Raw genomic sequence first — 12,688 nt, forward strand, 5'->3', positions numbered from 1 at the left:
AGCATGAATTATGGGCGGATCTTAACATATTTCCCATCAGAGAACTACTACGACTACATCATCATCGAGGCGCTCCAATTTGAACATGCTAGGTTGGTTGACAAACCCAAAAGCAAAACCGAGGGGGGGGGGGCAGCCGGAAAGAATAGTTCTGAAGTTCTAGAAAATAATAAACAGGAGCGTGGATACATACTAGAGATTCATTAACTAGATAGATACATATTTGCTACGAGCAAGGGGACTTTTGTCTCATTTCTGATAGTTCAGGATATTTTTGAAGGAAAAATTACTTGATTGAGTGCTTCTTAAAAATTAATTATTGATTTTAGCGATATTTTTTATTTATTATCGTTTATAGCAATACATAACAATATTATGATAAATCTACACTTGTATTAAAAGTGAATTATGCATACAATATAAATGTATTATAAGTATTTTAAAATATATATTATGTTTGTGTAGTAAAAAACTGACATAATATATTATAAGTCGTATGTGATAAATGTATATTATACATGTTTTTATTCCATTTTCAATAGTGGAAGGTATTTTTACCTTTTTTTCACTATAATTAACCCGACTAGGGTTCAAGGTACAAATCACCCCCAAATCCCCTTGCTTCGCTTATCAAATTACTCTTCAATCTTCAATATTTTCTTCGATTTTGCTGAATTTAAGTATATTTCTATAGTTTTCGCTTCTAACGATGCCAAAAAAGAGTAAAGGAGAAACAGTGGAAGTAGCAGCAGCTGATGTTGTAGAAAAGGAGAAACAAATTTCTTCGTCTAAATCCAAAAAGCCCGGCAGTGAAATCGACGATATTTTTGCTGGAAAAAAGAGGAAGAAACCGGAATTACAAGAAAAATCAAGCGGAGATGCCGTTTCAGAGCCGAAAAAGCTGAAGAAAAACAAGGTAAAAGGTAGTAGGATTCCGAAAGATAATGTGTTATCTGAGCAACCACGTCGGTCGAGGAAGAAAACGGCAGATGGGTTTACTTTATACACGGAAGAGGAGTTGGGTATTGGGAGGTCTAATGCTGGAGGTACCCCACTTTGCCCTTTTGATTGTGACTGTTGTTTTTAGTGAATTTTGAAAGAATTGCTTGGAGATTGAATGAATTATATCAGTTTTGTAGTGAAGTTGTAGTAGTATATCACCATTTTGAGGATGGAGTTTTGTTCTTTTAACTGACTACTGAAGTTGTAATAGTTTTATTTTAATGCATGTCGAATTTTGTTTATAGACGTAAAGTGTTCGTTTTGGTGATGCTGAAACTGAAAAGTATAAACTTTTGAGGTAGAGGCTATGCTGCACGCACCCTTTAAACTTTTGTCTGAATGAGTGTGGAATTATTCAAAATACGATAGAAGTTGACGAAAAATTGTATACACCTGATCGTACCTGTAAAATAGTCATGTAATACAGATTAGGGGGTATTGCTTTGAGTGAAAAAGGATGTATGTGTGATTTCCCTTTCTGCATTAGCAAGCTTGGCTGCGGTATTTAGCTTACAAGTACAATCCTAGATGGTTATCTGTAACATGGTCTTCTGGATCTATGAATGATGCTGGTGGTCTTTAGATATTCTTAATTGTTGATCGGTACGTAGACCATATAATGAGGCATCTTTGCCCAATTTCCCTAGTCATCAACATACTTGCTTTTGGATAAATAGAGCTAGAAGATGTGATGGAAACATGCATTGGCAGAAAGTTCGGATAACCAAGTTCATGATGGAAATGTTGAAGTGTAGACCATAAAACCAGTCTAACGATACTTCTTGGAACTTGTAAAAATGATATCTTTAGTGCATGTATGCTAAAGGAAATAGTTAACTATGCCCATTGTGGGAGTTAAACATAGAGTTGTTTGGCCCCCCGCTGCATAACCCATGTTTGTAGAAAAAGGAACACAGAGTAACTAGGCTAAAGAGCTTGCTAAAGACAGTGAAATATGTAGCTTGCAAACTTAGGTAGTCTAGTAAGGATCAACAAGGTCTTGCTGTTGGTCCACATAATCTGTTTCAGAGAGCTAACCCTTGAGAAGAGCAACTTTAATGTCGAACTGACAAATGGACGAGCGTGAGAGAGAATACAATGAATCTAATCAGATAATCATAGGACAAACTCCTAATCTAAACTGCTTCTCCATATCCATGCTATGACCTAATGAAGCCCATCACGACCAACTGACCCTAATACTACCAAGAGAGCCATCCAATTGTTGCTTGAGCTCTATATCCAATTGACCCTTGAGGGGCGTGCAATAACCTTTTTCTAGTGACATCACGAAATGCTGTTGTTTGCACGTAACCAGACCATTTCACTTGAATTTGCATTACCAATTCATTTAAAAGTCCATTAAATCAGATGTTCAACTATTGCCTCGTCAGAAGCACCATTGATGGAACACCTGAAATTGATTGTCAAACTTTGAGAAACAACAGTTGTCGTCACTTTTACACTAGAGGATAATGGACTTAGAAGCTGAGGATAAAGGTGACATTCATACATCCGGATGATTGAGATGGACAGAAGAGACAAATTACCAACCAAATCATGAATTTGACACGAAGGAGCTGTTTCTATATGAGGGAAGGAATTTCCTAGAAAATTGGTTGCTGGACGGCCTAAGGACGTGTTGGTCAGTGAAGAAAGCATGCTGAAACTGTTAATTTTGATTAAGGTTGTTGGTCATTGCATTTGTCATAGCCAGAATGTTTATGTTCACTCCCTCATGCATTCTTGTATTGTTAGATGTGTTCACGACTGACTGCTAATGCAGGAATATCCGAAGATGTCACGCCCGTCGTATAAGCGGTTGCACCTAGACATACTTCATAAATAATCAGCATTGGTTATAACTTTGCAAAAGTCAGAGATGATCTCATGTGAAATGCCGTGATAGCAAAGGCATCAGAGGAGATAGGTAGACCAGTATGAGTACACTGAATAGTTCTTCACTGTAGACACTGTGGGTGCAGGACTCACGTCTACGGACAAGCTCATGAAGCTTACCTGTAAACTATGTTGCTCAGACTCTTCAAAAAATGGTGATGGGTGCGTGTCGGATACTCCAAAAGTGGTGCATTTTGGAGAATCTGACATGGGTGCAGCAACAATTTTGGAGAGTCCAAGCAACATAGCCTGTAAACACAAAAGTACTTAGGTCCCTATATTAATATAAGAAGTGTTATTTTGGTATTATCCAAGCATTGCGACAATCAGGTAATTATAAAGAAGTGGGGATAAGACCATCTGGATCATTGCCTGTATCCATGTGAATGCCATGCTTGGGCTGTTTAATTAGTTCCAGATTTGGTGATCTGATGAAGATGGTTCCATCATCTGGGAGTTTGGAGTCACCGATCTGGCCAACATTTTCAGGACCAGTAAGAAAAGATGAAACCACTTTGAGTAGTTCCTTTTAACGTGGCATTTCTGAAATTGGAACAAGGTCCTTAATGTGAAGAAAGGGTCCAAACATGATGGGAAGAAAAGAATTGAAAGGAGAAAAACATCAATGCGCTAGGAGCAAAAGCAGCAAGTTGAAGGTTAGAGAATGGTGTTGGCGGCATGCTGATGCCTATCAGAGCAATGTGCAAAGGCTAGCAGAATGGCACATAAAAGTGTCATGGAGGGAGAAAAGCTTAGGTGTTTGTCAGAGTAACCCGTGAGTTAGTCATGCCAAGGAGAGGGACTGAGCGTGCAGCTAGAAAGAGGAGAGAAAAATAAGGCTAGGGAAACCAAACCTCCCAGGTGTGGGGTTGTATTGTTATAGCTCATCCTGGAGGCCTTCATGAAGTGCCTAATACTTGTTTGAACTGTGAAGAATTACTTGCACAATCTAATTCAAGTCACCAATTTCATTTGTGCTTGGAATAATCTAAGAGTGTGGCAACATTTTTGGAATAATTTTGGAGACCTCTCTAGGTTTCCTTCGCAACATTGACCTCTCTTGTGGCTTACAATATTATGCTTACCTCTTGATTTTTGTAATAATTCAACATTAAGGGTTATGTACTAATTAAATCATTGACCAAAGTTTAAGGCCCGGTTGTCCTAAAGACCTTCTCTCCCTTCTTTCATTATTGAAAATATTGGATACTCCATCCGTCCCAATTTATGGTGGCATCTTTTGAATTTCGAGATTCAAAAGAGCATTTGTTTGACCATAATTTTTTATATATTTTTTGAATATTTTGAATTATCAATTATTGTCACTTATAGTAGTTTTTACGTAGTTTTCAAAAATGTAAATTTTTATTTTAAAAAATAATAATATTTTATGCTTGAATTCATGGTCAAAATTAAACTGTTTGACTGTCGAAATTCAAAATTTGGCCATAAATTGATACAAAGAGAGTAGTATTTATCAAGATGCCTTGTTTGGTCGTGCTTTTTGAACTTGCTTGAGCTGAAGGTTGTTTGAAAACAACATTTTTACCCCCAAGAGGTAGGGGACCATGAAATTACATGTTGAAATTTTAGAAAAAATGTACTTCTGAGAAGCAACCATTTGCGCTTGGTTTTTCATTGAGAAACGTTCTTGATAGTATGTAAAAGCAAAAGTTGCTTTTGACCTATCTTTCCAAAAGTAATTTCAAAGTATCAAATTACGCAACAACAAAAAGAAACGTTAAATAAGATTAAATTTGTAAGTATTTATTTTGAGGCCTTAAATAGTTAAATTTAACAAAATGTAAAAAAGATGAAATCAAAAATAGAGAAGTAATATGTTAATGAGACTTCTATCATATGTTGACGATAATACATGATTAGTTTTTTATGATAGAGGTTGACATAGTTTGATAAATATAAATTTGAGATAATTGTATATTTGAACGAAAAAAATTAATATAAACACTTCTGCTTCTTACTTTTTCCAACTTCTTTTTTCACATATAAAAGGCATTACTACTACGCAAAGAAGTTATTTTTGTCAAATTTATAGTCCAACACCTTATCTTCCTCTCATAATCTTATATTTGTAACTACATATCTGAAATGTTTTAAGACCTTGGAAGTATATTGCATACTGAAAAAGTCAGAATTCAGCCTCTCTATTCTTGTAATACAAAATTATTGAAACTTAAACCTCCATTCTTTTGAGATGTGCTGGTACTGGTTAAAGCAATTCAAGTACTTGAAAAAAACAACGAATAAAATGCACTAACATGCCGGCAAGTAGGAACTTCGATTGAAAATATGTTCAGCCAACTGAAAAAAACAACAAGAAAGAAGATGCGCAGCCCAGATATGGGGTCAAAACAAACTAAAGTTTTAAGTACTGTGCTTGATACACTACAGAACCTAAAGATCACTAAGCAACAAAAACAAGAAATTGTCTTAAAAAGATCCGATCAACCATATGAAAAAGACTGATATTAACCCTGAGGTGATGCTTTTGCAACCCCACCACTAGGTGGAACAGACTGCGAGGTTGGAGCTGCTTCAGAAGCATATGCTGGAGGCTGGGAGTAACCACCATAGGCACTGTTGTAAGGCGGTGGCTGCTGGCCATAACTAGGTGGAGCACCATAAGGTTGGGCACCATAACCTGGTTGAGCTAGTGGAGCACCATAGGCAGAAGAGGGAGGTCGCTGAGTGTTGGGATCGGCCTGGGCATAACCTGATTGAGCAGCTGGTTGAGGATACCCAGGTTGGGCTGGGGCAGGCTGGGCATAACCAGCTTGTGCACTCGGAGACTGCTGTGGTTGACCATAAGCTGGCTGGCTAGGAGGCTTTTGAGCCTGAGGGGCCCCATAACTAGCAGCATACCCTCCAGCTGGCTGTGTACCATACCCACCTTGAGAAGTTGGGGGCACCCCATATCCTGCCTGAGCAGAGCCTTGAGATGGGTAACTAGGATTAGGACTGGGCTGCTGGCCAGAATGATATCCTTGTTGACCCGTGGCTGATGCTGGTGGGGGTGCTTGACTGCCATCACTTTGTGTACCATATGATGAGTTCTGGCCGTCTGATGTTGGGTTTGAGGCATTCACATAGCCAGCAGTAGAGCTATAACCTTGTTGCTGCTCATAACCAGAACCCTGATAACCACCAGATTGAGGGGCAGGTGCATGATATCCACCATAGCCATCCTGGGCATAAGCTTGTCCTTGGCTGTAACCCGAGGCAGATTGCTGGTTGTAACCATAGGCACTGTTATCAGTTGAAGCAGCTGGACCTCCAGCAGTTTGCTGCTGTTGTTGTGGGACCTGTTGGTTGTAGTAATCATACCCACCTGCCTGAGATTGCTGATTTTGAGCAGTATTCTGATCCCAGCCAGAGGCATATCCAGCAGAGGCAGGTTGAGGAGGGTAGCCAGGGTAAGATGGTTGAGATTGGTATGCACCAGGCTGACCATATCCATAACCAGGTTGTTGCATTGGGGCACCAGGAGGGGCCCAGCTTGTAGGAGGTCGGGCCTGATAACCTTGTTGTTGATATCCTCCGGACATTCCTTGATTCCTAGCACGATTCTGCACAAGATTTGTTGTCTAAACTAACCAAGAATATGATTGATTCAAGCACATTAAAATAACTCACATTGCAAGGGCAGACTAAGCCACACCCAGGTAGCATAATCATAGCAGATAAAACAGTAACAATACCACAAACATATAACAATTGATATTAGGTATGCATCAAGTCAGATGTAAGACTTACTGGTTGGGAGGTACAAACTCCTGGCAGATGCTCAGCCTCACCCTATTTGAAGTGAAGGATACCAAAACAAAAGGCAAAAATATACACATTCTATATGTAGGCAAAATAACTCTTAAGATGGCAAGATACCATTATTAGATGACCAAGGAAACACTATAAGCCCAGGGACTTGACCAATAGTAAAAGATGATGTGGTAGTCCGTTCATTATGTCATAAGAAGAGTATTCAGATTTTTATATAATAATGATACGGTGTATTCAAATTTATATGCCCAGTGAAGTTTAATAACTGTTTCAATGACATGCAAGTTAGACAAAGGCTATACTTCAATATTATTAAGAGTAAATAAATATGATGTGTTCAAAAAGCAGCAAGAGCAGCACACCTTGCGGTTCCAAGACGAACAATCACTCCTTTTGAATTGGGTTCGCCCATAAAAAAGGTAGACAACAGGAGCACCAAAAAACAAGGAAAACCAACCACAGAGAGTGATAATGGATGTCATTAAAAACACCACCAGAAAACAGATTCCTTCCTACACGCCACATCTTGCTTGAAGGGCGACACTTCCATTTTTCGACAATGAGAAATGCCTTACTGAAATAGCACCTAGCAGTACTGCTAGCAATCAAGAGGTGAAGACACAAAACTGACATAACTAATGGTCCTCACAGCACTCCAAATCTCATGGGAAGGTTGATCTTCATAGCCATTACTAAAAGGTCTATGGAAAAAGGGGAAAAGTCAGGATACTAGCGGCTAATCAACAGTAATGACACAATGTGATGGAATTTTCTTGAGACAAAATAAAGCACTAGAAAATCCTAAGGCACAATAAAGTTGTCATCTGGTTGAATAATGACATCAACAGTAAATAGTTACACCAAACACTATTCTTTACAACACTTAGGAGGTAAATTCATAGAATATCTCAAGATTGACATCCAAAAGATACAATGATAATCTCAACAAATCTTAGTTTCCTCCCTTGCATCCTAGCATAAGCAGCATCTCATTTACTCCCAGAATATGACATTAGTTATCAATAATTAGGTTGGAGACCATACCAGAACAATGCTGAGGGAACACCAACACTTATGGTTCCATGTTGGTGTCACCATTGTCAAATACATACTAAGCCTACAAATTTTCCAATAATAATATCAGTGATCAGATACAAAATTAACCAGCATAGTTATATGTTGTCTCTTGATATTAACCAAGTACCCAAACCAAGAGTTATTGTAGCATCTCAGATTAGAATATATCTTCAATATTAGGGAAGTTTTTAGACAGGCTTAGTTACCTTCAAGGAGAACACTTATCCAAAACCTGCGCCTCACAAAAAAACAGAACATCTATAGTCCAATGAAATATTGATCAATAGACATTGAGGCAACTAAACATTTTGATAAGCCATCTTAAACCTGATAATGCCTTGGGGTAGAAAACCCATCTCTTGCTCCAGCAACATCCAACTAATTAAAAAGAACCGATGGGAAAAAATGCTGACATAGGTAGGTGTCATGTCACACTACAGATATATTATGTGGATAACAAATTATTAATCCTTTCATTTAATGTAATAGAGCCATAGTTCAGAGTGGAGCAAAATACTCTCAACAACCTAATTGCAACTAGAAAGCATATCTCCAATATGAACAAGAATACTTCCTTCCAAAAAAATGAAGCACAGCAAGAGCCAATCTCCTTCATCCAGGGTCATTGAAATGAACTACAATTCCCATTAACCGAAGCTGTAGACCAAAAAGAGGACTGGCAAAATGATATCTGCAAACACTACGAATTCTAGCGAGGCAAGGACGGATATATAGGTAATTGACAGCAACATACATACATTAAATTTTTAGATATAGATTATGAACATCCATATAAAGTCGGATATATGATTATTAAATTGCTCATTCATGATGGTCTAGCAACAGAAGCAAACTGTAACTTTAATGTAACAGGTAATTCCACCACTGCTGAAAATTTTAGTACCACGCTCTCTCTTCAAGATGCTAAGAGGGGAAATTTTGAACATTCAGGATCAGGAGAGCTACAAAAGCGTCTCTTAAAGGACTAAAGAGATAAAGTGCAGTCGTCCACAACATGCAACATACACATACACAGTTACAAACTACAAACAGCAAACAATATACAAATATAGACAGTCAAAAAGTTAGAGGCGTTTGAATGTATCATCTTGAGGCAAGAGTACACATCTGCCTGGCTGCCTATTATATTCTCGCAATAAGAGGCGGGAAAGAATAGAAAGTGATGTCCAATTACACATACCTCACTAATCACTTCATACACCAGCTGCTTTGCAGCCTCAATCTGTTCACTTGACCCATCAATTTGAACTGTTCTTTCTTGTGATGTATCACCTGGAGGCAAGTGCAAAGGAATCACCTGTGACAAAGTAGGAAAAGATAAGAAAGCTGAAATCAGATCTCCAGAATTAATTGCTTTTCACACTGCAAAGGACTGGAATTCTTCATAAAACAAAAGTGCTGTTGCCAACAAAAAGGGCAAATTATTTGGGAAAAGCTATTATGAAGTTACCTGAATACGTGCTCCAGTTCTTGCCTGCATATTTTTAATAGTTTCGCCTCCTTTACCGATAACAAGACCAACCTAACAAAATACATATCAATACACATGAGACAAATAGTAAAAAGCTAACCACAAGACAAATAAACTACAACACTAAAACTCACCTTGTTGTTAGGGACTTTCAAGGAAAATTGTTCTCCTCCAGATTGGTGTCCAGGTAATCTTCGGGAAACTAGACCAGAACCACCAGAATCAGCCTGTTTCAGATAAATAATGCATTATTAACAAACTGAAAACCGAACAATTAAAGTTTGAAAGCACGAGAAGATGTATATGATTCAACGAAAGAATTACTGGAGTTTGACACTCTTAGGTATTGTAAGGCAAAGATTGGTACCTCAGAAAGAACCTCAGTAATCAACTGTTCAGCCTTAGCTATTTGGTCAGGAGTACCCATGAGTTCAACTGCTCTATTTGGAGAATTAGGATCAGCATCCATGTCTCTAGTAACCTGAATCTTGGCTCCAGACTGGAGTTGAAGATACTTGATGGTCTCCCCACCTTTTCCTATAATCACACCAACTCTGCCGTTTGGTATTTCAATCTTCTTGCTTTGCCCCGGATAACCATATGAACTTGTCACTGAAGGAGTAACAATGGGCTTGTCTGCAGTCAAGAAAAAACACAAACATCTAACATCATCTCAACAAGATCTTATAATAGACCAGAAATGCTATCATAGTGAAAGCTAAAGCCCAACTACCTTACCAACCAATCACATCAGTGGAGGCATATTACAAACACAAAATTGGTATGAACATTTGTATTTCAACCAATTTTTTTTTGTAATCTGGGTATTATGGTTGAGTATAAAAGTAGGGGAGAAATTATAATAACAATGAGCAGTAAAACAGCTTCAGTGATAAAAAAGATCTTTGCCTGAAAATTTTCTTACATTGACCAAAGGGCACAAACACTAAACCAATAACAGCAAAAGGAAGTAGACCCCCTCTTAAGGAATCAAATCCTCCAGCACCATTGTTGTAGCAAATATAAAGACCATTTTATAACAGACAAAATACAACAAGGTACAAGGATATCTGTAAATACTGAACACAATTTCTCCTTTTTGTGTAATATAGAAGGGTATCCAAGAGGAAAAGAACTTCAGTAAGAAAATACATTTTTTAATTAAAAAACATATGACCATCATCTCAAAAACCATCATAAGATAATAAACAAAATCAATAACAGAAAAGTACAGAAAACTCATAAACATTATGTAAACCTCACTACCGTGCAAGCTAATCAAAATCAGTGGTAACCAATAGAAACACGATTTTGATATAGGGCTTAAGGATATCTGTAAAAACTGAACAAAATTCTTCTTTTTAGTGCAGATCTCTAACAGTAGAGAATTTCAGAAAATATTAATTTCAAAATTAAAAAAAACAACTCAATTTCGTGTCCAAACATCCGATAAGAGCAGACAAACTACGCAAAACACAAAATCAATAACGGGAAAAGACTAGAAAGCTCATAACACTTACGTTCATACGAATCAAATCCACCAGCTCCGCCACCAGCGCCGTTGTTATCAACTCTAGGTTTCTTAGCTTCAGCACTATTCAACAACCTAGCAGCGATCTCCTGAGCCTTCTGCTTAGCCAACTGAAAATCATCCATAGGCGGCGGAACGTTGTTGTAAGAAGAAGGAGGAGCAGCAGCATCAGGAGGAGATAACGAAGCGATCGGAGCAGAAAATCCAGTAGGTCTACGTGGACCTGGAGACGGCGTCGTTTGATCATCGTACTTCCTCTTGTTGTTACCGGCTTCTGGTGCTCCGTACTGTGCTTCTTCCGCCATAGTTTGTTGATTTGCTCAGATTTGGGATTTGGGGGAAAAAAGGAGAGCGGCGGGGATAGGGTTTCGTAAACCCTAGAGAAGTAGAAAAGAGAATGAACGATTACGGGGTCAACAGTGAGTTTTATAGGATTTGACCCATGACTAGAATAGATATTTTTTTATGGGACATTTATATCATAAATGTATTACATTAAAAAAATATTTATTATTTATAGTAATAATATTTTTTTTTACTGAATACTTATAATACAATTTTAATACATATTAGTGAGAATAATTTATAGAACTTATATAATATAAATTTTATTCATGAATAATATATTTATTACATATTTTAAAATACTTATAATATATTTATATTGCATGCATAATTCACTTTTAATACATAGTAGATATATCATAATATTGCTATATATTGATATAAATGGTAATAAATAAAGAGTATCGCTAAAATTAATAATTATTTATTAAAAAGTATTTTTTCCTAGTAATTTTTCCTTTTTTTATTGATAGAAAAATGAGGCCCAATCCGTCTGAGTTTCTATCTACGTTCGGAGCGGAGTTTAGATTCATCTATTTTGCTTATTGAATTTTTTGATTATTCAAATGGATATCTAGTATTGATTGATTGATTGTAGACTGTAGTTATGTGTTTTTGATCTTCTTGAATTATTGAACTTTTTTTTCTTAATTTTTAAGTGAATTTGTTGTCAAATTGTGTGTTTATCTATAGAAATGTACATTTTTCAGTTTCTATTACTTCAGATATGATAAATCAAAGCTCCTAAATCGACAATCGCAATCTGTTTCCTCATTATCTTTTGGTGTTTCTTGATGAGCTAATGCAGAATTCTTTCAATATTATTTTGTTGTTAATTCATTACAAGTCTTCCATTTATTTTACGTCATTTCCAGTTTGTGGCTTTGGTGAACTATCTACGTTTGGAGCTAAGTCTAGATTCATCTATTTTGCTTATTGGATTTTTAGATTATTCAAATAGATATATAGGGTTGATCGATTCTAGTTTTATAATTTCATAATAAAATTTATGTGTTTTTGATCTTCTTTGAATTAATTTTTTTTCTTAATTTCTAAGTGAATTGTTGTAAAACTGTGTGTTTATCTAAAGAAATGAACAATTTTCAGTTCTAATAGTTCAATGTGATAAATCAAAGCTTCCAAATAAGCAATCGCAATCTGTTTTCTCGTTATTTTTGGTGTTTCTTGTTAAGCTAATGTAGAATTCTTTCAACATCACTTTGTTGTGAATTCATTACGAGTCTTCAATCTGTTTGAGGTCGTGTCCAGTTTGAAGCTTTGATGAGCTAGTTAATCAACGTGAAGTCTAAATTTATATATATTTATTTGTTTATCTTTTTGATCATTCAAATAGATTTGTAATGTTGATCGATTGCAGTTACATAAACTCGAAATCAAATTTATGTGTGTTCTGATCCTCTTTGAATTATTGAATATGTTAATTCTTTCATTACTTTTTAAGTGAATTTGTTATAATATTTTGTGTTTGTCCGTAGTATGATCCCTTATATAATTACTACTTTTTAGCAGTTCAAATATGATAA

At 36.6% G+C, this 12,688-nt stretch overlaps 2 protein-coding genes across 3 annotated transcripts; one reads left to right on the forward strand and one right to left on the reverse strand.

The window, feature by feature from the left end:
• Positions 1-556: 556 nt before the first annotated feature.
• LOC129882018 (uncharacterized) lies at positions 557-4,105 on the forward strand. 2 transcript variants are annotated; one of them, XM_055956143.1, is made up of 2 exons: positions 557-1,046; positions 2,789-4,105. In XM_055956143.1, exons 1-2 carry the CDS (start codon positions 710-712, stop codon positions 2,818-2,820), a joined length of 369 nt encoding a protein of 122 aa, XP_055812118.1. In that variant the 5' UTR covers positions 557-709; the 3' UTR covers positions 2,821-4,105. The 2 variants fall into 2 exon arrangements, with proteins under 2 accessions (XP_055812118.1, XP_055812109.1); XM_055956134.1 differs by lacking the exon at positions 2,789-4,105 and adding an exon at positions 2,397-2,763.
• A 1,143-nt stretch (positions 4,106-5,248) lies between these two features.
• Positions 5,249-11,204, reverse strand: LOC129882032 (uncharacterized). The gene is made up of 6 exons (XM_055956152.1): positions 10,789-11,204; positions 9,636-9,904; positions 9,403-9,495; positions 9,248-9,319; positions 8,978-9,094; positions 5,249-6,488 (listed from the first exon to the last, which is right to left on the reverse strand). Exons 1-6 carry the CDS (start codon positions 11,102-11,104, stop codon positions 5,391-5,393), a joined length of 1,965 nt encoding a protein of 654 aa, XP_055812127.1. The 5' UTR covers positions 11,105-11,204; the 3' UTR covers positions 5,249-5,390.
• Positions 11,205-12,688: the final 1,484 nt, after the last annotated feature.

Source organism: Solanum dulcamara, chromosome 1 (assembly GCF_947179165.1).
Source record: "Solanum dulcamara chromosome 1, daSolDulc1.2, whole genome shotgun sequence".
Classification (NCBI taxonomy): Eukaryota; Viridiplantae; Streptophyta; class Magnoliopsida; order Solanales; family Solanaceae; genus Solanum; species Solanum dulcamara.